Genomic DNA, 26,182 nt, shown 5'->3' on the forward strand with positions numbered 1-26,182 from the left:
ACCAAGAGTGGGTGCCTTGAGATGAGAAAGAAGGACAAAAGGAGGGAAGGGGGGGAATAAGTCCAGCTGAATGGGTACGAAGGTGGTGCTTCTCATGCTCTCCTAGCAAAATCCTAGTTCCTTAATGCCGTGTAGCTTCGATGCAGCATATGACTCTGAAGTTTAAGGACTGAAAAACCTGTCTCTGTGCATAAGGTTTCCTGCAGATGTATCTAGTTGAAAGATTATCAACCCTCCTTCCCAGGTTTTAACTGATTCTTTTAACTTTACCTGGTATCTTGGTTTGAAAGAACGAGAGCATTTGTGAACCTCATCGACCCAAATGAGAATAAATCTTTGATGTCGCTTCTTGAAGACTTCTTTGACTCTGCATTGGTACGTATGTGCATTAAGGGGGCAGAAGGGTCACATTTATTGGATAAGAAAGCCGTTGTCTGCAAACAGTTCCCTGTTAAAAACCAAATAGTTACACAAACCTTGGTCCTAGGACTGAGTCTGGGATGCAGCTCAGGTGGTGTGGAGGGGCAGCACCCAGCAGTGTGCTCAGGGCTCGTGTTAGGCTGAGTTTTGACACACCTGGGAGAAGCTGCTGTGGGGCTGCACAGGGCTGCAGCATTTTCTTGTTTTCTAACATAAAGCCAAGTGTTTATTTTTTGCAGGAAAATGTGCAAGAAGTTCTGATGTTTTGTAAACAAAAGCTTTTGTGCCAAAGCTCTTTTTTAGAGCATAAGTTACTGACATTGAGCTGCACCTTATGCGCGTGTTTGACGAGGTGGTCCTGGTGATTTGGTCCTATGGTGTTTGAAACAGCAGATTTAAAGAATAATCTGACCTGCTTACAGTTCTTACTTAGGTTTCTATTTTAAATATTTGTAACTTTAAAGGTATCGGAGTCCTAAGTGATGTAAAATTGCAGTAGGAAGGGTACTTTGGACTTCTTTACCCAAGCTGGTCCCCCAGTCTTGCTGTCTGTAGCTTACTGGAACTGTGTCACTTTGTGCATTGGTATTTGTGTGCATATTTATGATTATTTTTAGGAGACTTGATAAAAGATATTTGGGCAAAACCAATATTCTTCTTTGTCTACTAACCACATGGAAATCATATGAAATATTTTAAATTATTGATTTGTCAAAACTTGATCTCTTTTTCTTCCTTTTCCATTTCTTTCATATGCTTTCACTGTGGAGGACGAAATGCTATTTGTTTGGGTTTTGGTTTTTTTTTCTTTAATTTTTTTATTTTATATTTAATTTTCCTTAAGGGACTTCAGATACTACACGTTATGATATATAGCACTGTAGTAGTGTGTAAATGCAAAACATGTTTTTACATAGGCCCATAGGTGTAATAAAAGTAACAAAGCGATGCCACGATGTGGGTTTTGCAGGTGACCTGAAGGCACCGCGCTCTCAAGTGCTGCTGAAATCCCTGGGGGAAGTGGGTGCCTTGTTCCCTTTACTCCCCCTACATAGTGCCCACCTGGGGTGACCAATATGTGACACACCTGCATCAGGCGGCACTGTTTTCCCTGATGTGGGTACACTGATGTTTTATGTTATTTCACCCCTGGAAGCTGTGATGGTGGGGGCATAAGCACCTCAGCGCTTTGAGTGCTGTGGTTCTCGGGCTGTGGCGTGTTAATGAAGGCTTCTTTCGCTTTCTCCGTCAGGTGATTTGCCGGTGCAGCAGTGAAGGTCAGTATTTTTTCCCCCTTCTGTTCCTTGATATCCTGAATCTCAGTCTTGGTAACACGTTTCTTAATTCTGCTTGAATTCTATCCCCTTCCTCTTCTCCCTTCTGATCCCTTCCCCCTCGTCCTCCCTGCAATGTCTTCTTTCAGTCCTCCTGCTGACTTTTCTCCCGTTAAATTTCATTGTTTAGATCAGAGCACAAACCCTTTTACCATTCTCTTTACTTGCTTGTTTTGAATATGCTGACAAAAACACCTAGCTGGGGCATCTTGTCTAAATGGGGGGCATCAAATATTTCACTTGCTTGGAGTAAGCGGCGCTTCTGAAGGGAGTTTGGGCGAGAAGCTCTGCTCTTGCACGCCTGTTCATACTGGCTTCAGATGTTATTCCCTTGCTGAAGGCAACCACCGCTGCAGAATAACGTGGTAATTCCTTCAGCCACCCTGACAAGGCAGAGGGAGGGATGTCTGTCCTCGTTCACTTCGGTGGGTAGGTTTTTCTCTGTGGCTGCTGGCTGTCCATTAAGGCAGGGGAGCAGGTGCTTTCAGAAAGCACAAGTACCCATGTGTCCAGACATCCAGGCTCACAAGGCATGTAAAAATTAAACATTACATTGTGGGTCAGGTAACACGAGCTTATTCATCCTTGTAGCTTGTTCCAGTGGGACCAAAGTGGGCATGAGTGTCTTCTGGTTAATACTCTAGTGGTTTGCTTTGTGGACTTTGACAAAAGCTGTGTATTATGGATTTATCTCTTGCAGTTAGCAAGTAGATTCTCCTCTCTGTACCCATTTAAATAGTTACCCAGGCGTAGTTAAAAGTACCTGGAGCTTTTTTTATGGAGAAGTTACCAGTTCCCTTTTCTGGCTAGGATTAAATGGTTGGAAGCTTTGTTTTAATTTAAAACTCATCCGCAGCTGGGATATTTTTACTCCTTCAACACAACAAGCTGTAGTTGCTTCAACTGTCTTATATGGAGACCAGCTCATTGCTAGCTGTAACCTTTCCAATGATTTTTCTAGGGAAGAAAGAGCTGGTGAATTTATTTTTACCTGAACTAGGGCATCTAGTGACAGAAGCAAACATTTGCTACTCTCTGCGGCATGAGGTAAGACTTCTACTAGGAGAAGAAAATCACAGATAGGTGTGCACAGAAGTGTGTGTAATTAGATACGGAATGTGAAAAATGTTACTCAATTATTTCACTTTCCCTTCTGCCCCTTTTTCTGTTGGGGGAAAGACTCTGAGGACCCTCAACTCTATACTCAACAGTGTCTCACGGGAACAGAGAAAGAAATTCCCTCTGTCCGAGGAGATGTGCTCGCTCACGTAAGTGGCTTTCCCTCAAGCTCCAGTAGCTAAACAGCATCTTTGCTGCAACAAGACTTAAAGTTATTTCTCTGCTTTAACTTGTTGCATTATGTCGTTTCAGGAAAGACCTTGCAAAAACTATACTGGAGGTTGGTGGTAAGAAGTATTTAGTGGTTATTCTTGTGAAGCTGGGGTTCTCTGGCTTTACTTAATCTGCTTATTTATTATGTTATATAATACTATTAAATTATTATTATTATTATTGAATTATTACAGTAATTTTATTATTATATATAATATTTATTATAATTGAAAATTAATTATAATTTTAATTATTTCCTTGTCAAGAGTTGATTTGGGAGGAGGAAAGTTGGGTAGTACTTTAGGAAAACATTATTCAAAAGCTGTTAGATGCGACAATGCATTAATTCTTTCTAGTCAGTAATTCATATTGGTTAATAAGAAAAGCTAAACTGATGTATGTTGAAAGGTAATGAGATCTGCTTTATGTATGTGTTTACAAAGTACGCTGGCTATTAGTCTTTAGAAAACAAATTTTAACTACTTTGCCATGATATGGACAACCTTCTGTTAACAAGGTTTGCAGTCTCTTGAGTGAAATCTCTTTTTTCTTCTCCTAGCAACAACACTTTCTAGGGTGTTAGCATGGCATGTGAAATGAAACTTAATCCTGGGGAGTCAGTGATGAGGCGCCGCTCTCATCCCCCCCGACCCCCAAGAACATCTCCTGACACATGCAGGTGTTGTGGTTAGTGCTCCACACCCTGACCTCACTGAGCTGGGGATGCCTGGAGCTAACGCTTGGCTGTTACCCTCTGCTGCCTTCCTTGGTGAAGCTGAAGCTGGCTGATGAATGCGACTGTAGCATATAAGTGCCAGAGTAGCAATGTTATAACTCTCTGTTATGCTGGGCTGTGATACTTACCCTGTGCTTATGTTTACCACCTAGATTATGACCTTCAGGTTGCCCTTTCAGAAGCACTTTGTAGGTTAATGACAAAAAAATGGAGGGATGACCTTGTTCACCATTGGTTTGAAGATAACTATCTTGCTGAAGCTTTCAAAGAGATCCAGGATAGAGAATTTGAGACGGTGAGGGTCTTTATTTTGAAAACAACATACTTGACAAGTGTGTATAGGGGCTAGTTTTGGTTGAGTTCGGTCAGGACGTCCTTGTAAGAAGTTCCTACAAAACTGATTTTTATTAATACACAAAGCTATGTAGTTATTTGTGGATGGTGTGTGTGTGGTGGTGGTGTTTTTTTTTTTTTTTTTTTTTTTTTTTTTTTTTAATCTGGCAAATATAAAATGGCATATTGTTAACTCAGAAATAGGAGCTATTTTATTTTACTTCTAAAGCATAAAAAAAATTTTGTGGTTTGTTTGGGGGTTTGCTGGTTGTAAGTTGGGTCCAGCCATTTGTAGCAACTTGAGTGTTTCTTTCCCTTTTCAACTGACCAGTTGAAAGCTTATAACTGGAATAGAAGTTACACAGCCCAATAGAATAACTCTTTGCAAAGGAAATGTAGCCTCATTTTTAATAAGATGCCATTTGTCTTGAAGGACTGCAGAAAGTTTCTTAACAAGCTAAATGAAAGGCTTGGGGATGAAAGCAGGTAAGCTGTGAACCAACAGAATAAACTGGTGCTGGCATTAGTGCAGAGGGGAAAAACTAGGATTGTAAACTGAGCTGGGTTATATTTTAAAAAAATAGTAATTTAAATCACATACGAATAATGAAGTTCTTAAGATTTTATTCATTTTAATGGTGTTTTTTTTTTTTGAAAGTAAAATCAATGAAGACAGTGCATCACTAATAAAATACTGTATTGTCTGAACTTCTAGCTTAATTTACTTTTAGGACTTTATTAATTATTTCTTGAACAATAAAATCAATAACCAATCTTAATGATTTTATCTTTGATAAAGTTGAACTCTGATGTTGACTGTATCATGTGAAGTCTGCTTTTCTTCCAGAGTCTATTCATTTCCTTGTATGTCTGCTTTTGCTGACGTGAACGAGGTAATAGTCCTTAACACTGTGACACCTTCCCTACAGTGTTATTGCTGTTAAAATGTTGCTTTGTGGTATATGTTGGGTTTGGTGGTTTTTTTTTCTCCTCTCCTTGCTGCTGACTTTGCTTTTGTATCAGCCAAACGATGTAGGCAGCACTTCTCTTTCAGGCGATGACAGAAGAGAGATCTCTAAAAAGAAATAGGATAGGACAATGCTGATTCCTCCAGCAGAGCTGCTCCCAGGCTGCCAGAAAACAAGAGCAGCCTGATGTCCATGTAGGAGAGGCCGTAGCCGCAGTTACGGATCCTGCACGTTGCTTTGCTGGTCTTTAAATGTATTTGTGGCACCACTCCTTACAGTCGTATCGAATCAAAACCAACTCAGTGGAAGCCAGTTCCCCTGCTTAGGTTTATTTCAAGTGCTGAAAGCTACTAAAAGCTTTTGTAGAGTCTTTCTCACCACAAACACTGAGCATTTGTGTATCGCCTTTCCCTCGGCTGATGCAGAGCCACGTCTGACTGTGGGTATGGCCAGCTGAGCGGCAGGCTGGCAACTCGCAGGTTGATCCCAAGTCTTATTTCTGCAAGGTGTGCATATGTATACACACACGTGTAGGGCAACACTTTCCAACTTTTTGTTAAAGAAAACTGAGAATGCTGCAGCAGTTGTGGTGTGTGTTTGTTGTGTGTTTTTGGTTTTTTTTTTTTTTTTTTTCCTTCACTGGGAGCAGCAGTGCAGCTGTTTTTCTTCCCCAGGTGAAGAAGCCACCAGATGAGAAGCTGGAGGAGTTCTGGATTGACTTCAACGCTGGCAGCCAGAGCGTGACTTTCTATGTGGACAGTAACGGGGTAACAGCAAAGCCAGGTGGCCTTGGGTTAGCATAACGCTGACTCCGCTCAGCTCTTCTGATGTGATGGCTTTGGTTTTCCAAAGGGTGCTCTTTGGGACACGGTGAGGCTGTCGAAAGAAGCCGTCAGCGGTTACAGCCTGAAGGGTAAGATTTCCCAGCTGGCATTGTATTCCTTTTGGCTGTGGGTCCACAAGACACATGGAGCCAACCTAAAATTTCACCATCACCAAGGAGAGTTTCTGTGTCTTCTCCTGTCTCCCTGTTGGTCTTGTTGGAGGTCTAGGGGCCCCCTTAGCACAGTAGCCCACCCTCCCTACACAAGCAGGGTGTGTTGAGGGGTCACTTTATAGATGTATTGGGGAACAGCATAATTGTCTAGATCCAATGAGAAAGAAATGGATGAACAGAGGAATTGGAAATTCAAGGTGTAAGAGACTTTTTAAAAATCCCAAACACTAATTAAGATTTTTTTGGGGTGGCACACTGAATGTCTTGCTCTAAAACAGATTTAACTGTTTTATTTGTTTGCTTGGGGTTTTTTTGCCCAGAGGATGGTGGACAAAAGATTGTTACAATTTATATGAAGGTTCCTGCTACTTTTAACAAAACCGAAGCAAGAAAAATCAAAATAACTTTCAGTGCTGACTTCGACATTTCAAGTATACTTGGAAAAGTTCTGGGTGATGAAAAAATGATGGTAAGCTCTTGGTATGAATGTTTTTTCTTTTCTAAACTATATTTTACTTGATATACACTGGAAAAAAAATCAGTGGTTTTGTTTGGGGTTTTTTGTGTGTGTTTATTTATGCATGTTCATTATATATCTGTCTTCCTCTTGTGGATTTTTGACCCACTGTTTAGATGTTCTTAACTTTGGCCTGAAAGAAATTAGAGACTTTAGGAAAGAAGTTTCAAGGGACTCTAATTTATGGTTTAGAAGCTGGAAGGTTAAATTGGTTTGTTAATCAATTCAACGTGTTATGATTACTTTTGTCGTGTTTCTGAAGTAGTAAATAAAGCCTATGGCATTTAATTGCATAGCTAGAAATATAAATGTGCTCTCACATTAGCTCGAAGCACTAACATTGCACAGGATGAGCAAACTGACACAAAAACCTGGAGAAAAGGGGTGCTGGAAGACTCAAATCTCAATAGTACTTCTAGATTAAAAGTAGAGTACACTTGAAAACCTCAAGTATTGTAAAAACGTGGGGGATGTGTGTGATTATTTTTTTTTTTAAATCTTAATATGTTAATTTCTTATACTCGTGATTTGTTTACACACCATGGGGTTTGCACAAATATTGGTGTGACGGTAAATAGCTGTAGTATAGTGGCTGTCATTTATCCTTGTAGGAGCTGAGTCCATTCTAAATAGTCAACTCAATTAGCATCCAATGATTTGCTGCTGGCGTTTAACAATTGTTTGTTTTGTTATTAAGTAGCTGCCTTAACTAGATAAAGACTTTACTGTTTTTAAGGTCACTTCCCATGAGATTAATTCACACCAACAGATAGATATGGCTGAAGAGGAGTCTGTCCATCCTGGGGAGTCTGTCCATGCTGGGGAGCAAGCCATGCAGAATGAAACAGGTGATTTTTTTTTTTTTTTTTTTTTTTTTTAGAAATTATTGTTTTATTTAATGAAATTTAAATTGTTTGGCTTTCAAATGAGTATCTTCACTTGCAGTCCACAGCTCGTGGTCAATCACATGACACCCCCCACCCCCCAAGAAAAAAAAAAAAGAAACCCCCAAGTTCAATTTTCTACTGTTTGTATCTCATGAGCTTGGTAACTGGTGCTCATGCAAATGCTGAGTCCCAGGGAGCGAGGATGAGGCACCGTGACCATGGGCTGCTGAGGTTGCATGGGAAGGGGAACTGCTCGTGGAGACAGGATCTGTGTGCTGGCAGGTGGCTGGCAAGGCACACCTCTGCTGCTGGCTGACCTCTGATGTGCCAAGCGTGTGCAGTGGTGTTTCTCCACCTGCAACTGCAGTGGGATGCACCCACCTCTCCTCCCTTCTTGCTCGCCCTGTGCATGGTTGGTGGTCTGGCTGTGCCATGCAGGTGCCTGTGGGAGATTCCTTGCAGGAGGGGACGGTGGCATCTGTGTCCCCGTGGAAGCACAGGTCCTCTGATGGACCAGTGCTCACACCTTGGCACTTAACGCGCTCTCCTCTGCGCGGTGGGGGTGTGTGTGGTGGGGCAGCCTCTGCCGAGGCTTCCTGCAGGGATGTGACTTCTGTTCCTTTTCGGCAAGGGGATGTGATAAAGAACGGTGTGCTCCAGTCCTCTTTCCCCACACAGGGTGAGTGATGCCCTGGAGGTGCCTGGTGCTGCAGAAACGCTCACCTGCAGGCCCTGTCTGTAGAGCGCTGAGTGGCTACGCTGCTCCTGTCTGCAGGAGGTGACCTGCTGCCACGCGTAGGGGCAGTGCTGCTGGAAATACCTTGTGTCACAGGGCTGTCCCTGTGTGTGCCCCAGCTACAAATGTGCCTATGTGCCTTATGGTAGGAAAGCCTCTTAGCTGGACCTGGAATAGCCGTTATTTCCTTCTTCTCACCAGCCTAGAGCAAGTGCTTTGTATTTCTTTGAACTGGACACACCGAATTTTCTGTGATCAAGTGGTGCTGTCTCTCGCGCTGCCAGTGACCATCTCCTGCATGACATCTCCTTCCAGCATTGTTTGATGGGTTTCATTTTGATCCAAAACATGCTAGATGTCGAGCGAACACAGAGCCTGAAGTACAGATGTGATGCTTGGGAGCCTGACCCAAAGGAAGGTCCAAGCCTGGCGTTTGTCCAAGGGGAAGAGAAAGTAGCTTCTTTCTTTCCCTCTACCCTGCTTTGCAAGGCTGTGACCCCTAGTCTTGAGGAAAAGCTGCTTTCAGCACAAAGGCAAGAGGCGTGCATGATCAAATTGATCATCAACAGGCAATGTTTCCTTAGCTCAATTTCAGTCTCAAATTATTTGGGAGGTGGCTTTTTTTTCTGTACAGTGATCTTTCCTTCTTGAAGGCCAGGATATGTCCTTGCTGCAAAACTGGCTGTATTTCAGTTTTTGAAGTGATTACTTTTTGTGCAGATTGTTCCTCGGTGTAACTTGTTTAAGAGAGATTTCCACATCTTCTAAGGTTATGAACTCACAGCTCTTTCTACTGCCAGCACCCACCGTCTCAGAAATGGATCACGAGTTTGAAGAGCCCTTAGGTAGCGTTCTTTCTGTGCTGATATTAAAACCAAATTTTTACTTTCCTCTTAGTTATTGTGTATGTCAGATTTCTCCAGGTGCATAGTAGAAAGAGCTACTTCAGCTCTAAATGTCTGAGGCAGTAACTACTTTGGTAGTACTCCTCATTTTCCTCCAGTTACAACCCAGAATGAGCTAGAATGGAAGTCCTCCAGATCCTGGAGGTACAGGTGAGGGAGAAATTCCTTCATTAGTGTCCACCATGAAACACGCAGAGAGGTACAAGGTGGACACTACTCCTTGAAGCAAGCAAGGAGTACAAAGGGCAGAAGGTAGTTTATCTGTAGCGACACAACTTTTGCAGTGCCCAGTGGACCTTCAGTGGAAGGAAACAGAGGTGGTGGAAGATCCTGCTGGTTTGTTGTTTTAGTTGGACACAAAGGGTTGTTCCATGTCTTCCAGAACTAAGAGCCAAGGTAGAAATAAGGTGATAGTTATATGTATTTATATAGTAAGAGGGGCTTGGAAGGGGTACACTCAAAATGCTGTTGATTTCGCTTGGCAATTCTGTATAATCTGGAGATTTTTGATGGTTCTGTTCTATTAAAAATTTTGAGATGTTTGTGCCTGTTAAGTTGTATCGTTATGCTTCTGTGCACGTAAGCAAGAACGGAAAAGGGTGGTGGTGTGTGTATTCAATTACTGCAATGACCTTCTCGCTCAACTGCTTTTCTGCAGCAATACCAGAGTCCAGCAAACCACAGATGACGGAAGATCCTTCAAACTTTGGGAACGTGGAGACTCTATCAGACAACTTAACCTCTCAGCACAGCCAGCAGTTAACAGGCACCGTAGCAGTAAGTGTTTGGTGTATGGTGAAACACTCCTTGTGCCCTTTTTTGCCCTCCTCCAGTCTCCCTTTTTTATAGGTGTGGTTAAAACCTTCTTTCAAAGAAAACTAGTTTGTACCCAGATCTGGCAATGTTTTCAAACTCCATCTTATATCAATGTTTGCAATTTTGGCAAAAGTGCATTAAAAAGAAAGAAGAAATTTTGCTACCCCTTGTAAGGGGATGGTGGGATGCTCTTAGTGAGAGTTCATCATATCACTTATGTGCAACCTAAAATGTTTTTGTGTGGCTGATGATGAGCCTGTCATCCAGCTGTGGCCACAGGCTAGCAGTGAAAATCTCTGTTCCTAAAAACCAACCAACCAACCTCACTTCTTTATCAGTCGTATGCATGCTCTGTTCATGGTTTCATGTCTCCGAGCAGAAAGTGGTTAACTCTGGTGTCACCGTGAATACAGTGAACCAGCAGCCTTACGTGGAAGATGCTAACCAAGGCTCAGGTCAGGCGTGGCTCCCTTCAGTTCCTTAAGTCTGACCCAATTAAGTGTTCCCCAGGTGACATGGTGAAGGGTCTGCTTTTGTGGGCCTTACAGCAAAAAGCAGATAAAGTATTTCATAGTAGCTCCAGCGGGTGAAGCTGTAGTTTCCTTGCCTCCTTCAGCAAAAAAGTCCAAAACTTCATCTTCAAGGACGAAAGCTAAGCCTAGGCGAGGGTCTCGCAGACAAAAAGTTACAAGGTGGGCTTTTTTTCTGTTTTGTTTGTTTGTTTTCCCTCCCCTGGGGTTTTAATGCATGTAATTTTGAAGTTTATTCTATCGATTATTATATGAAAAAACCCAAAAGTTTGTCTTGCTACCCTGGCTAGCAAGGCTGGCTGCTCAGAGTTACAGCACTTTGGAGCTGCAGAACTGTGATGTTTGGTTACTGGCTCGGCTGCCACTTTGGTGTGAATTTTCTTTCTCATCATGAATTTAATTCAAGTACAGGATGAGTGTTCAGCTGTATTACTGGGAGTTTAGCTTCAGCTGTGTAACCAGAGCTCACCAAATATGTAACTGTTCATAAGGGGGATCGTGACTTTTGTGGAAGATCATGTGAACATGAGTTCACCCCCTGCCCCGAACTTTGCAGGACAGCATTTCTTATAGTTAATGAGTTGGACTTTTGTGAAGTGACTGATTAGCTTTCTTCCCTACACACCTTTTAAACCACTCCTTTGATGCTAATTGGTGCAAGTGTTTTTCCCTGCTAGTACCTCACAAACCGACTCTTTGGGTTGTAAATGAACAGGCTGCCCAGGGAGGTGGTGGAATTGCCATCCCTGGAAGTGTTTAGAAGACTCATAAATGCGGTACTTAGGCACATGGTTTAGTGATGGACTTGGCAGTCCTGGGTTAACGGTTGGACTTGACTATGATTCTTTCACAAATACCTAAGCTTATTTTTGGCACCACGTGTCCTACAGTTTCAGGATGGTCTCTTTGACCCCTTCCCTCATGCACACACGTGGGTCCGCTGGTGTTCCAAGCCAGCGGCACTGCGGGCAGAGGCAGTGGAGGGTTTCAAGGCTGTATGCAGCCTTTTTGCACCCTCTTGCTGTGCTCTGTGCCCAGTGCTGTGTGCGAGCTAATGTCTGCTGCTGGGCAGGAGAGCAAACGAACTGTACATAAGGATCTCCCCTGTGGTTCTGGTGGTTCCGGGGCTTCCTTGGGCATCCTGCTTCAATCCACTGACTCAGCTTAAAAAAAACCCCACTCAAGCGTTTTGATGAATTTTTTATTTGATTGTAGATAAGAATGGTAAAACTTGATGCAGGACTTCATCATTACTGCAAGTTCTGTGTTTTAAGACCAAATAACTTGACGCAGCAAATAGAGTTTGTAGTAAAGCAGGAGCAGCAGTGTAGAAGTTAGTTGAAATTCGACTCCTTAGTTTGGTCATTCTGCTCCCTCTAGTGTTTCATCTGAAAACGAGAGTTCCTTTCCCTCAGGAAGCTTTAACTAACGAGCAGCTCAGTTCTTTTTCTTCCACTAGTAAGTACGCCTCCCGGGTGTGCTGCGTGTTGAGCAATAATTGTAGACTTTTTTTTTTTTTTTTTTAAAACATGGTTACAATCTGGAGAAAGAACTGAAGATACGGTCAAGTTTAAGTGTTGAAAGACATGAAAACAATCTAGATGCATACAGAGAAGCGATTAGAGAGAGAAAACATTTAAATATTAGAATTTTCAAAACAGTTAAATGGATTTTTCCCCCCTTTTAAATGTTTCTGAAAATATTTTCCCATTTATGATTTCTTCCTACCACATACTATTATTGGTGATGTGGGAACAAAATGTCCACTATGTAAACAGGGATAGGCTACCTTGTATCTTATTTCTCTTAAAATTAAAATTTTACAATGGAAAGAGCTAGAATCAAGACAGACAATAGAGACTGTGTAGGAAAAGAATGAGTGTTTTTGTTTAGAAGCTGAGAAAACAGCATTTTTAGGCAATAAAGTATCTGTTTACTGTATAATGGAGTTCATAGGGGAGGGGGGTGAAAACAAACTGCACTACCCCCCCATATTCTTAGTGAAGTTCCATAGGGTGATTCTTCATGATTGTAAGTCATTGCCACGTATATGTTGTCTTGCAGGAAGGAAATCTATGACTTTGAAATCTCAGATGCTGCAAGTCATGAAAAGGTAAAGTTGAGACAGAAGCTGTTAGGAGATGCGCTTCAGGTCCCAGCCCAGCAGCTAACAGCAGTAACTTGAAGTAGGGGCTATCTCTTAGCACAGAAATGTGGTAAGGATGGAGACACTGTTAGAGCAGGCAACTGAGAATCCGAGGCTCTTGTTTTTTTCTGCATGGTGCTATACGTGGCAATTTTTTGTTTTGAGGTGGGGAGAATGCTCATCACTACTTGAGTTTTGTGGTGGATAGTGTATGATAAAATCAACTGCAGCTTGAGCTGTTGCTGCAGTGAAGCTGTGAGGTCGAAGGCCAGCCTCTGCTTGTGTCTTACTGGTACTGAAAGCAGATTGAGTGTCCTTCACTGTGCTCCTAGAGGCTAAACCAGAAGAGGCTGAAGTCCGTTCTGAGCCATGCTTTGCAAGTTAGAAATCCCTGGTTAAAGCCGGTCTTCACAAAACTTTTCTTGGAAGTTCTGCTTGACTCATATTTACAGACTGTTAGAAAAACTGAATAAAAACGAATCGTTCTGCCTGATACCAAAGTTTGACCAGTGTGGGTTTTCTCAGGAAGCTCAGAACTTGCTCCCGATGGCTTCCATCAAGACGGCTCCACGCACAAACCCTTTGGCTGTCAGCCTCCTCCCTGGGGTGGGTGCTGCCGCTGCCGCCTGTCAGCTCAGCGGCGATGGGTGCCGAAGGGGCACCCCGAATTTCTGTTTGGAACTGGACACCTTCCAACCCTTGCTACTGCCACTGGGTGTCAGCATAAAGCCCTGCTCCATGGTACCCTGTCCCTCTGTCCCTGCAGCCCTGCCCAAAGGCTGGCTGGCACCTGCAGCTACTAGCAGTGTTACTGCTTCAAATGACGTCTCTTACGATGTTATTGCTTAAAATAAACGTTATTCGTAAAGCAAGGAAAAGAGAAAGTAACTCTGTTTATAGAAGGCTGATGTTTGTCTGTTATAATTTCTGACACTTCCAATCAACAAATCCCACTGTCAAAAAGTTGAATTTTCCTGCTGGACTCGTAATCCATTCCTCTAGCCCTTCTGAGTTCTGATACATCTTAATTTTGTGGTTTGTTTTATGGGATAATTTGACTTCAAGACAAATACCTGCTTCTCTTTCAGGTTGCTGAAGCCCAAGCAAAGATTCTTAGCCAGAAGGTTGCTTCGCAAAATCAGCGGTATGGGATTGTGTGTGCACCATTTATGAACTTTTTGCTTTGTGAAAGAAAAGTTCTTTGCCTTAGCTTAACTTGTTTTAAGATGGGATCAAAAAGGCTGTGTGAGTTTCTGATAAAATAATTCCTTGCTTAGCTGTCGCAGTATCTGGATGTTATAGCAATATTTCAATAGTACTTGAGAATACAAAAGCTACTACAGAGAATAATGACTTCTGTATGTTTTGACAATAATAAGACTTTAATTCTCAAACACCCCCCGCTCCTTGATCGTATGCCTAAATTACCGATTTTTGAAAAAAACTTAAACCCTCTGTCTTGCCTTGGCTACCTCCAGTTATAGCAAGCTGCCAGCGACTTGCCATCTCTAAGTACATAGCCTTTTTTTTTTTTTTTAAAAAAAAAAAACAACAACAAAAAAAGTGCTACTTTCCAGGTATCCCCAGATCGCTATTTTCAGAAATCAACCAAAGAAGCAAAATTTGGTGAATGACTGGCATTATCAGTTTGGTTCTCCTGTTGGTGTCTCGAGGAGCCCCCTGTCCTTGCTATCTGGCTGTGACCCTTCTGTGCTGCTGTGATGTGCTATTGCAGTGTCTGCTCGTCTTACTGGGGTCTTTCTCGGTTACTTGGCAGGAGTTTGAAAACAGGAGACAAGAGCAAGGAACCGGACAAGCTCAAGAGAAGGCTGGTAGGTCATCTGTGCTTTTTTATCCCTTGAGCCTTTGGTTGCTGTGTGTGTATCCACCTATACAAATTGATTGCACCCTTAAAGACGCTGAAGTTTGAGGCTTAGCCAGTGCAGAGGTGGAGGAATGTGAGCCTGGTAGCCTCAAAATAGTCTGCTTGTTGCTACCGAAAACAGTGCTTAGGGTGCACCAGGACTGCCAGACCAGCGAGTGAATGTCTGTGCTAATTTTTTTTTTTTTTTTTTTCTTCTCGCTGCACTCTTGGCTGCAGCTCAGGCATGCTGAGGCTTTCCTCCTTCCAAGAGCTCTTTTATCTAGATACAGAAGGGAGGGGGAGATGAGGATGGAGGATGCTGTGAACCCCATGCTGGCAAAGGGCAACCATCTGCCTCTTGGTGTTTTTTACACTGCTGGTTTGACAGTTAACTGTTGCTGTTTTGGCAGATTTCACAGCTTAAAATGTTTTAGGTGTTGTACTGTGGGAAGGAAGAAATGGAATAATTTGGTAGTAGATGAAGGGGGAATAGCCGGGGGGCTTCTGGGTGAGTGGAGGGAGCTGACCGAGCAGGACTCACTTTTTATAGTGTCTTTAGTCCAGTTACAGGAAACATCTTTTCTCTGAAAGCAGCGATGAAAATAGAAGCACTGGTGAGAGCGAAAAAAGCTGGATCCTTGACTCTCAGAAAGAGCTGTTGCCAAAATCTCTTGACTATACGCGAAAAAGATCCAGGGTGAGAAGTAAATTAAAAGGTAAGCTTGGTCCCCTGTTGACGCTTAGCTGTGCGTGATGTACTGTCCTGCAGATAAGTAACCGGCTGATGATGGTTTGGAGAGGGATGATTTGGCTGAATTCTGATCCAAGCAGGGGAGAGCCCCGAGGGGTGCCCCACGGGGGAGGTGCATTGTGCACCTTGTGCTCAAAGGACCAGGCTCCCACCCCCTTCCCGCAGTGGGGTTCAAACATCCAGGTGGAAATCGGGCACCTGAGTGTCTGCATGGGTACAGCCCTCTGTGCAAGTGGGGCTGAAGAGCCCACGGGTGCTAAGTTGATGCCTGTGTTGGCGCTCTTGAACACAAGAAGAGGAAGATCTCTCTGGAGCGGCCATACCTCCTCCCTATGACTTTCCGTTCTTCATCTCTCCAGGAATACGACTGACTTGGGGAACAGACCTCGAAAAACTACGCAATTTGCAGACCATTGCGCTCTGCTCCCCTTCTTAAACACAGATAGGTCAATTGTTCTCTGAGAGATGCACAAAGTCAGACATAGTGTCCTCCAACAGCATTCTCTGCTCAGGCCTGACCAAGTGTGCTTCCCCTGTAGCCATGCTCCATGGGTCTGTTGGCTGCTGGAACCTCCAAATCCAAACTGAATTGCCCTGAGAGATTTGTAACGTCTCCATCCCTCTCATGGAGGATGAGCCTTGCTCAGGTGGCTGTTGGCTTCTGTAGGGATGGAAAAGCAAAAGAAAGTTGAGGGAGAAATTATGCTTTATACTGTGTTCCTATGGGAGTCATCGTTCTCGCTGCAGTGATAGCCCACGTGTCCTGGCTGGGACTTGGGGACCATCAGAGAAGCTGCTGAGCTGGCCCTATTTTTGGCAGCTGCTCTGGAAGCAGCAAGTGGTGTATATTTGCATCATGGCATCTAGCCTTGTTAGAAAGGTTGGGGTCTTTTTTGAAGCTTTTGAAGTGTTGCAAAGTGTTCTCTTGTAAATGTCTAGAAAATCAGACTCAAAACCGAGTTAGCTGTGATGCAGACCATAACTGGGTAAGGCACACGGTTTCATTGTCAGTAACCAGCTCAGCTTTTCTCCTTGCAGTGCTTCCAGTGTCTTCTGGAAGTAGCGGCGGTGACTACCCGACAAAGAAGGTAAGGAGCTGTCATCCTTAGGTGCCTCGGGTTTAAAACCATGCTGTGTGCAAAACATGTACAAATGAATGGGGAATTAGAAACTGGTTTTATGTTTCTTCTCAAATGTTCTGTTGAACTGATTTGTCTGCCAAGGATTGCTGAGACTGTATTGATCTACCAGAGAGTGGGAAAACAAGGAGAACTTACCAAAACATGGGAAACTTCATAGAAACAACTGTGCACGAACCCCAAGCATGTTGTTCTGTAATAATACTATTTACCTTTGATAGACAGAAAATTGGGCAGGAATTGCTTGATGTGACACTTGCTTTGGGGGATGCAGGTGTTGCTCCACAGGAGTGAATTCAGCTCTGGGGTCCTGCCAAGAGCTGGAGCTGCCTATCCACATACCTGCAGAAATCCCAGTTGGGCCTCCGGGGCTGTGTCCCCACACTGTCCTCTGCCCCGTTCCCTGTGGCACTTTGGGAAAGCTCACATTCCCCTCTGCATTTTGCTGGCAATTTTCAAGGTTTTTATTCCAAGTCTTGTGCTCACGCTGAGCCCTGGTTCAGCTGTCCTTCTCCACTGTCCTTCTCCACCTTCACCTATAGCCCTGGGAAAACTAACCATAGATTATATTGATGGAGGAATTAGCGGACCAGGCATACATCAAGCAAAATAAAACACAGTTTAGCAGTGGCAGACTCCCAGTGCCCAGCCATTAAGTGCTGCACATTAAATGTTTAGGAAAGGTCCCCGCATAAATACAGAAAGTCTGGGACTAAACTCCCCATAACTAGTAGTTGTGTTAAGACTTCCAGGGGAAAGTAAAAGCTTTTTTCTTTTCTCTCTTGACTAGCACGCTTTTATTCTGTTCATTAAAATCTTTATATGCTATACAGCTTTAATGGCTAAAGGGAGAACTTATGCATACATTGAACTTTGGGGCGCAGATCTTCTTCGGTGTTGGGAAGACCTAGCATTGTTAGGCATCTTTCAAGTGTATTTCTGCTTTTAGTGTATTTAAAAAACCAACCAAACTAAATCTTTTCCCCCCCAAATCAACCCAAACCCTTACTTTCATAGTAGTGTTTAAATAAATACATGCTTAGAATCAATTTTGTTTTAGCAGGGAGCATCAAGGGAAGATGCTCAAGAGGAGATGCCAAGGAAAACAAGCACATCCAGCTCCAAGGGAGGCGATATGCCTACAGTGGATAATGCTGGTATTTCTCTTTTAATCTTCTTCAGTGAGTTAGGGAAGTTGTTTTGATATGTGTGGGTGTGCTTTTTGGGTGTGTTTTTGGTGGTGTTTGTTTTTAATTTTGCATTTTCTTCATAAGCATTCTGCCTTGTGATATTTCTTGTACTGGGTCTGAGGGCTGGATATTGTTTGTAGATTGTCTGTTGACCAGGGAGAAATTTAGCTGGGGCTAATGACATGAAGGAATTGACTGAACTGATGATGGCCAGAAATAAATTGGTCTTTGGACTAAGTCTGAGCCACTGTCTGTTCCCTGTGTGAAGAGAGAAAGGAGAGGGTGGTGGTTTCTTTCTTTTTTTTTTTTTTTTTTTTTTTTTTTATATGTATGTCATTAAATTGAGGTTTTTAGTCAGTATAGGATTCAACCTCTACTGCCTGTGTCATTTGGTTGATCTCTTGCACAGATGAAATGCCCTCGGAGGGGCTCGAAAAGGGTCCACTACTACTTAATACATCCACCAGGAGCTATCCCAGTGATGTGGAGAAGGCTATGCAGGTGCAGTGTGCAGCACTTGAACTCCTCCTAACCTGCTGTCAGGCTACTTCTTGCCTAAAACCAATGCATCGAGTTGCTTTGCTTCCTATAACTGGGTGAAACCCTGGCAGCTTGTCTGCAGTGCAGACTGGATACCTTCTTGCTTTCTTTTCCTTCTCTCCTCAGGAGTTTCACAACGCGTCTGGCAAATTGTCAAGAGAAGAAGACAGTTTTAAGCGGAAGGACTCAGGTTTGTCAGTCTTGGTAATGTGGAAGAGCTCTTTAAAAGTAAAAAGGGGTGTTGTCAAAGTTCTCATTTTCTTTCAAAGACAAGTAAGTGTTGAGGTTTTTAGAGATACCTTTTGTGTAAGAAATACCTTCTATTTCTTTGTTTCGTATATCGTGACAGACTATGGTAAGATGCTTTTAGACAGATGCCAGAATTCATAACCATTAAATCCTGTCCTTGATCACAGTGGAACTTGTAGCATAGCTGTTAAGAGCTGGGGATTTATAAAGCAGTGACCCAAGAGACACATGAACACTAATTTTTAATGTTTTGGAAGTACAGTGGCAACTTCGATTTAAAAAACCAAGCATCCCTGAAAACTGTTGATTTTTCTCTGTACCTAAGCATATAGACACAGAACATTGTTATAAGCAGTTGGTAAATGGTGACTTGTACTGGTGCTTTATTATTGTTGTAGCTTTTTTTAGGTAAGTGGCACTTAGGGATTTATTTGCTTTTTTTTAAACGAAACTGAACTTGCACAAACTAATTCAAAACTGCAGCGCAGTCTCTTTGTGACTGGAAACAACTGAACTTCAAGGAAAACTGAGCAGGAGTGGGCTGTCTTCATCCTAATGCTCTTGATGCTGAGGTAGTTCTGAGAGATTGTCTTAAAGTTGTTGTTGTGACTATGAATGGAGTCACTGAAGCTTTGGTCTTGGCAGAAGCATCCCTTTTCTCATGAGCTGGCTATAGTCATGTTCCCAATGGGTCTTTTACTTGTCCAGCATTTGCAGAATATACTTTCCCTGCACTCATGCATCTGCTTAATTTTGGGAAAAGATAAGTGCTGAGGACTTTTATCACTCTTTACAGTCTTACAGTTGGAGAGGAGTTGATACCATGCAATGGCAGAAGTAGTGTTACATTCAGAAATTTCAGGTGTGGTTTGCGACTGCATCTGGACTTTTGCTTTGTGAACCCTAAATCTACCTCAACATGCTCTTTGTGATCCGACTGTCCCCCTTGCCCTGGGATCCATCACCTTCCTGCCCTATGGAGACTCCAGAGAGGTGGTCGGTCAGATGCAGATACCTCACTGAGCTCAGAAAAGTGGACACTGAGGCAGTGGAATGACTTTTTTTTTTTTGTAAGCTTTCCTTAAAATGTGGGCTGCAGCCTTCCTCACAGTGTTCCTGAGGAATTTCCTGGGTTAAAAGAAATTGTGTGGCAACTCCAGTGAAGCTGCAGAAAAGAAGGCTATTATGGGCGTGGTCAGTTTTTTCTCTCTCTTCTGTATTTATATGTGTTTTGGTTTGGTTTTTTCTTTTTCTTCTTTTTTTTTTTTTTTTTTCTTTTTTCCCCCAGAGCAGATGAAACCAGCTTAGGAACAAATAAGCATAAACAGATTGAGATCTTGGGTTGGAAGAAGGAATGTAAAGAAGCTGGACAAGAGTGTGTGTGTGTGTGTATTTTATTTATTTATTTATTTATTGTAATGGTTAGAGCAAAATTGTCTTTAAGTTGGAGACATGGTGGCTTTCCAGTTGTCTGCGTAGCGCTAGGCAGTCTAGTTGCCTGCTTTTGCAAGGGAAAAATACTTGCTGGTGCAGTCTTAACCCTGTCCTGTAAGTGTGATGCCAGACCCTAAAATGAAGTTGCCCGCTTTTCTGTGGCATTGGTAGTTTAAGTGGTGGTTTCTGCTTAAGTAGCTGGTAGATACTAGCACATACCTCATGCAAAAGAACAACTCTTTTCTGAAACATTTTCTGTTCTCTTTCTAGGTATATTAAGCAGCACTGTCATAAAAAAACCTAAATTTTCCAGGTGGGAAGCAAGTGATCTGTCCCCTGATGCTTCCTATAAAGCAAGGGATGCCTTTGATTCAGTAGAGAACAAAGCTGAGATCCAAACAGGTAAAGTCAGGTTGACAATTCAGGTAAAGTGTTTAAATGCTTCCAGCTTTTTCTTTTTGATGTAGAAGTCACATGGAAGCTTGAAGAGAGATATCTGTAGGGAGAGTATCTTCTCCAAAAGTCAAAACATAGCATAAGGCATGTGTTGCAGTGCTGCCATTGGGTACCACCTATGTAGAGGTGTGAATATGGGATTTTGGGTTCACTAACCATGATCCACTTAAGAAGCCACTTAATGATGTCCACACCTTTTAGTCTTTCTGAACAGTGATTGTCTGGAGCTGTTAAAAAACCCCAACAAACAAATCAAAACAAACAAACCAACCAAAAAAAAAACCTGAAAAAACCATGCAGATAATGGACAAAGTAACTGCAAAACACTGTGAAGTCCGAACAGAAGGGGGCTAGGCTTCCCTTGAAATGAATCGGAAGACAGGAAAAGTGGCCTGACTTTTCTTTTTGTTCTTTCCCCCTTTGTGCTGTGCTTTTGCCTCGTTATCTGTAAATACGTTGTGCTCTGTGTTTGCTTAGTATCATGCCTCTACTTCCATGCTGCTTTCTGACAAGTCTTTCTCAATGCCTTTTGGGGCAGTTTCCCTCCTGCTTGTGGGCTGTAGAAGAGCAAGACTAAAATTCTAGCTCTATCACAAATTGCATTCACGTGAATGACAAAGCCTTCAGTAGCAGGAGAGTTTATATTCCAAGAAGCCCTCCAGCATTGTACTAACTGGGCATGTGCTTTCTCCTAGGTCAGGAAAAGGATGATAATGTGGATGATGTATTTTTTGAAATGCCTGAAGACATCAGTGATCCAGGGGTGATTACTGCATTTGAGAGCTTCATCAGCCAACTAAAGAAATTGCTCTGGGTAACGTGCATTCTCTTAATGTGTGCTGTGTGTGGCACTTCCTATAGTATGTGAAATCACCTTTTTATCACCAGGGGAGTTGGTGCAAACATCCCATTTATATTTTGCGTCCAAGAGCAGGGTTTTGGCTGCAGCCTCTGGTTAGCCTGAAGCTCCCAGAGGTGTTCTGCACAACCTATATACTCTGAGAAGTGTTACAGGAAAGGCAGAAAGGAATTTTTAATAAGGTTTTTCTTTTTTTTTTTTTTTTTTTTTTTTTTTTGTCTTTTCAATATGTTGGAACATCAGATTTGGTTAGGCATTTCAAATACTTTCCTCAGAGGGAAAGGATCAAAGTTTTTGTGAAAGACAACCCAGTATAGTGACGGTGTACCTGCACTGGATCTGTGGGTCATTGTCAATGTCATGGGCATGTATCAAAAACAGAGAAACTCCCTTTTGGAGCACAGAGCAGTTTCACTGCGATGCAAGACTATGCAGCTTTTCCATAATGGAAAACAGACAGCAATACAGGCTGTACCTATTGACTAGAACATGTAAGATCCACATGGACACGGTTGTGTCTTTGAGCTTAGTAGTATGTAGAGATGCTGGTTGCACGATTGGTAGTATACAAGCTGTATATTCTTGGTTCACTCAGCTGCATAGATGTGCTTGACATGCAGTGCAAGCAGCCAGCTGCTACTGTTGATTTAGCTATAACAAGTAATGTGGGCATTAAACTAAGTTTGATATGAGAGGAAGTATCTGACCCATCACAGCATCTTCCTGTGTTTAAAAGCTTTGAACAAACTAGACATGGCAGAGCAGACATACTGGATCAGCACTTCATATTGTGCAACCATGATTTTTTTGTTGTTGTTGTTTGAGCTGGTGCTAAGTGTTCACACTAAACTTTGGCACAAAGTCCTTGAGTCAAGGTAGTTACAAATCAGTAGTGAATAAAATGCACATGGTTTGCATTGGTGTTGATCTGCAGTGGTGCTAACAAAGACCTGGTTTTGTGCAGTTAAGTGTGTTGCAGTATGGGGTGAAGCTCACTGCTTTGCTGGCTGGATAAGATGACCCTGACCTGAAGCTGCATGGGTTACATAGGAGTTTGTTGGTGTAACTAGTGTGGCTGAATGAAATCAGTTCATATTTGGAGTGCCCTTTCTACGTGTCATCTCACTTCGGCTTAAATGTGACTTAAGATGGTTTCTGCTAAGCTGAATGGCAGCCTGCAGGGGGTTTTGTATTCCAGGCAAAGTTTTTGCAAACTACACTTCTAGTTTTTGGCTTGGGCCATTGCCCATCGCTAACGGTGCGTCCTGTGGCTAGTCACGGTACAAAAGGATGGAGACCAGTGCACAGAATGCCCTGAGGATTTCGGAGAAGAACTTGTCCACCTTGCTGAACCAGATCCATGAGTGCAGGTAAGCTGCCTGCTGCTGGCTGAAAACAGCTTCAGCTTTGTGTAAATTTTGATTGACGTGGAAAGGAATGCCTCTTTAAGTGAACCTGACAGTAAGCTACTGCACTTATTATGGTTTGTAAGGCAAAATAGCTTGTGTGTGTCTCCTGCTCCTCTGTAAGACGAATTCCAGAAGTGTAGATCCTGTGATTTTTTTTTTTTTTTTTTTTTCCTGTAAAGAAGAATGGATGGATTAATTAATGCAAAACGAGCCTGAGTCGGGAGCAGTTGATGAAGCAGTCAGTCCTTAGACTGTCTTCTGATAGTCACCAGTGTTCACAAATCTGTTTAAAACCCCTCTTGTTACACTTAGTAGCTTCTGTTTCTACATCTTTTAAGAAAGAGACCGGACTCTTACTTAATGAAGTGGGGGAGAAGAAAAGTGAGGGGGTCTGTTATAGACCCACTTCTGTAGATTGTTTCCATGTACATGAAATAATATCCAGCTAGTGCACTTCACAGGCACTCACCAGATGGGGCTTTAAGAAGGTCCTTGTGCTTTGCAGGTTGTCAAATTTCTTAGATAGGAGCTAAATAAAAAAATCAATTATAATAGAAATCAATTATAATAGTTATGGATTTTTAAGTGAAATACAAGCACAGCCGAAGATATGAGTAAGTCTATCAGGCCTCTGTATCTTCTACACATTCAATTTCCAGGAGTTAGGTCAAATATATGACCTATATTCATATATGTGAAATGACAGCCTGTAAAAGTGCAAAATCCCAGGTATCAGCAGGATGTCCATAAGCAGAATTTGCTTGTTGTTAAGGTACATGGAGAAGTGTGTTTAAAAAAACAATAAAAACAAAAAAAACCCCCAAACAACAATCAAACAGACAAAAAAAACCCCAAAACAAAACCAGGGGATGCTTTGGAGTTGGCGGCAGTGAGGTGCTGCTCTGTACGTTGATGTTATTAACCAAGTAACCTGGAGCCAACTAGAGCTGCAGGACAGTGGAGGCAAAACTGCGCTACCCCAGAAGGGTAGTTTCTGAAGTCACCATCAGATGATGGGTTGGTGTCCCATCACCAGGGAAAAGTAGCAAACCCAAGTGAGTTAGGGTGTTGCTGGTGAAGGTTTAGAAATCTCTGGCATCCTGTCACAACACTGTATGTGTATATCAGACTCATGGTAGGAAATCCAATTTTGTGCCAAGATGCTCTCTTTGTCTGGGGAAATCTCTGCTGAAATCCCTGGAGGCCAGGAGAATATGCCCTGGGAACCCTGTTGGGTGCTCTGTCCTGCACCTCTGTTACTGGTTGCTGTTCATGTGCTCTGTGACACGCCTGAGAGCAAAACTGCCTCACATAGTTCAGCAAGGACATTTTCTTCTGCCTAAAAGGCAGGTTTGGTGCTGAAAGGGTTGTCATCTGCCTTGTGCTATTGCATGTTAAAGTGTCAAACTTACTTCTGTTCTCCATCACTAGGCTGAGTAAGCTGGAGACCTTCCAGAAGATTGTTGTTTCAGAGCTTGCCAGTCTTGAGAAGGAAACTCAAATCTTGGTAGACATGGAGAAGGATGCAGTGGTGTGTACAACTTCTTGTGCGCCTGCTCATGAAGGTACCTCCTTCCCAAGTAATGGGGGTTTTCTTTGGGGCTCTCTTTAGGACTTCTGGAACACGCAGCTGCTCAAACTGAATTCTTTCTGCAACCAGCAAAAGCAAAGGTATGTCCCTACCAGCTGCCCTGCATGGTCACAAATCCTCGAAGATGGTTAAAGAGGGCAGTAGCCAGGCTGGTGGTACCCTCACTGGTATTTCAGGAAGTATTTTGAACCCAGTATGGCACCTCTGCTTGATGGTCATTGATGGAGCCTTTGCAGCCTTGTGAGGGTTTTGCATTGGGACAAGGGTGCAAGGAGGGACTCTGTGTGGGAAGTTGTGCATGACAGGCATGTACCTCAAGAGACCTGCACCAGGATCTGGAATGAGGTGCGCCCTCTGGTCACATCTGTATCCAGGGGTCCAAGAGGGTGGAAGGAGGTAATAATAGTTTCCTATGTAAAAGGTACTGTTGGTGCAAATGCTGGGCCGAAAGCTGCAAAAGGGGGAATCCTCAGGTTCATTTTGATTGGTAAATAATCTCTGTTCAAGCTTCATCAGTAACTACTAATGCTTCACAGGCAAACTAGCCAAGCTCACTTTTCTTGCAGAATTCAGTCCATTGACTCGGCCCTGGGTGAAACAGCAAACAGTTTTGCTGATGCTATCCAGAATACAACGGTACGTGTGGTGCACAAGCAGTGCCGTGGGGGTGGTGGGCTCTGAGCTGTGGCCTGACTGAGAAGTGTTGGAAGTGAGAAAATGAAATTGAAGTCCTGGGAGGGGAAACCTTTGGTCAGCCTACCTGTGGGGCTGGTTCTTTGTGAGGCCTCCGGTCCTGATGCATGGAAAGCATAGAGAAAGCCATATTTGCCCTGCTAGCATCTAGGGAAAGTGGTCCAAAAGCACTTGCCTAAGGAAGAAGGTGAGGGAAAGGACTATCAGGTAGTGATGCTTTTCCTGAATTCGTATCTCGGGGATTCCTTTGTCCTGAGGCTGTTTTCTGTGTAGTTAGTGACCCCCAATGCAGTTATCTTCTGTCCCTTTGTCCCGCTTGCCCTTGGAGTTGTGCCGTTGTGACACCTGTGTGGCTAGGAGCTCTGCAGCCCCACACCACCTTGTGTGCTTCTGTCATTTGCTTTTTCAGTCTATCAACATCTAACCTTGATGCCTCCAAATTCAATTTCTAAAACCCAAATTTATTAATTTACCTTGTATCCTAATTAAATATTCTGTTGAAGTTGTTAAACTCTTCAGAGCCTAATCACTAATTTATGGCCCCGTTTCAATTTGTAAAGGAAGCTGCATACTTTGCTAACTTTGATACAAAGCTTAGTTTCCGTCTTTTCCACCCAGTCACATGTGCATGTATTTTTGCTGCTGCTGCTGCAGCTTTTATGCATGGACCTGATGGCTTTGGGGGTTCAGCATTCCTGCCGTAAGACTGATGGATTGCTGTGATGTGTGCAATGCTGTGTGTCTGCGCTGCATGGAGCTGATGAAAGCTCCCTGCGTTGATGGAACAGCCTGTGTGTCCCTACGGGAGACTGGGCCTGGCATTTCAGAAAAGGTGCTGAAAACAGAGGGCTTGTTTCTTTTAGCTGTTTAAGCTGGGATCCTGAGTTTATAGGGAAATATTTCTATAGGGAAATGTTTTTATTAGGAGCACTGAGTTGCTCAGGGACATGTGCCTTTCCCTTACCATAGGTGCTCCTGAAGGATGCTCTTAAAGAGGGGCAGGGCTGAGGAAGGAGCAATCGGATCATGGGAGCTGCTCATCCAGCAGCACTTACTCCAGGGTGGGTGCTTGAGAATTAAAACCCGAGTCTAAACGTGCTTCTAGGATCTTTGTGGCTTCTGATCTTATGCAATGTAAACATTTGTATAAACTTTTGAAACACTTTTCTTACCTTTTTTCCTTCCCTGCAGTATGAACTCCAAGGAGGAAGGAAGTAGGAAACAATGTGACCATTCCTGCTGACTAGCAACCCCCTGAATCCACTACTGCTCTTAACGTTTGAGCACCTTCTATTGGAGTAGAGAAGATGGTCCTGTGAAAGATATTAATTGAAGTGGAAAGAGGGGGGG

The 26,182-nt window shown here is 43.0% G+C and overlaps 1 protein-coding gene across 1 annotated transcript; it reads left to right on the top strand.

The window, feature by feature from the left end:
• The first annotated feature begins 339 nt into the window (after positions 1–339).
• Positions 340–25,198, top strand: SYCP2L (synaptonemal complex protein 2 like). The gene is made up of 29 exons (XM_055799888.1): positions 340–375; positions 1,673–1,697; positions 2,716–2,801; positions 2,934–3,022; positions 3,126–3,160; positions 3,975–4,117; positions 4,589–4,641; positions 5,003–5,048; positions 5,798–5,890; positions 5,976–6,036; positions 6,441–6,589; positions 7,407–7,485; positions 9,824–9,942; positions 10,361–10,436; positions 10,598–10,673; positions 12,576–12,624; positions 13,746–13,801; positions 14,435–14,489; positions 15,081–15,237; positions 16,311–16,360; positions 17,472–17,568; positions 18,011–18,102; positions 18,268–18,331; positions 20,095–20,226; positions 20,976–21,094; positions 22,415–22,509; positions 23,980–24,079; positions 24,161–24,219; positions 24,706–25,198. Exons 1-29 carry the CDS (start codon positions 340–342, stop codon positions 24,818–24,820), a joined length of 2,406 nt encoding a protein of 801 aa, XP_055655863.1. The 3' UTR covers positions 24,821–25,198.
• The last annotated feature ends 984 nt before the right edge of the window (positions 25,199–26,182 follow it).

The sequence above is a fragment of the Falco peregrinus genome, chromosome 3 (genome assembly GCF_023634155.1).
Source record: "Falco peregrinus isolate bFalPer1 chromosome 3, bFalPer1.pri, whole genome shotgun sequence".
NCBI classification, from domain to species: Eukaryota; Metazoa; Chordata; class Aves; order Falconiformes; family Falconidae; genus Falco; species Falco peregrinus.

Bases quoted from the DNA above. Each gene is read 5' to 3' on its own strand.
- SYCP2L (XM_055799888.1), top strand. From the start codon at position 340: ATGTCGCTTCTTGAAGACTTCTTTGACTCTGCATTG. The intron at 14,490-15,080 runs GTAGGTCATCTG...TAGTGTCTTTAG, and splicing joins ACAAGCTCAAGAGAAGGCTG to TCCAGTTACAGGAAACATCT. The intron at 24,080-24,160 runs GTGTGTACAACT...GGCTCTCTTTAG, and splicing joins ACATGGAGAAGGATGCAGTG to GACTTCTGGAACACGCAGCT.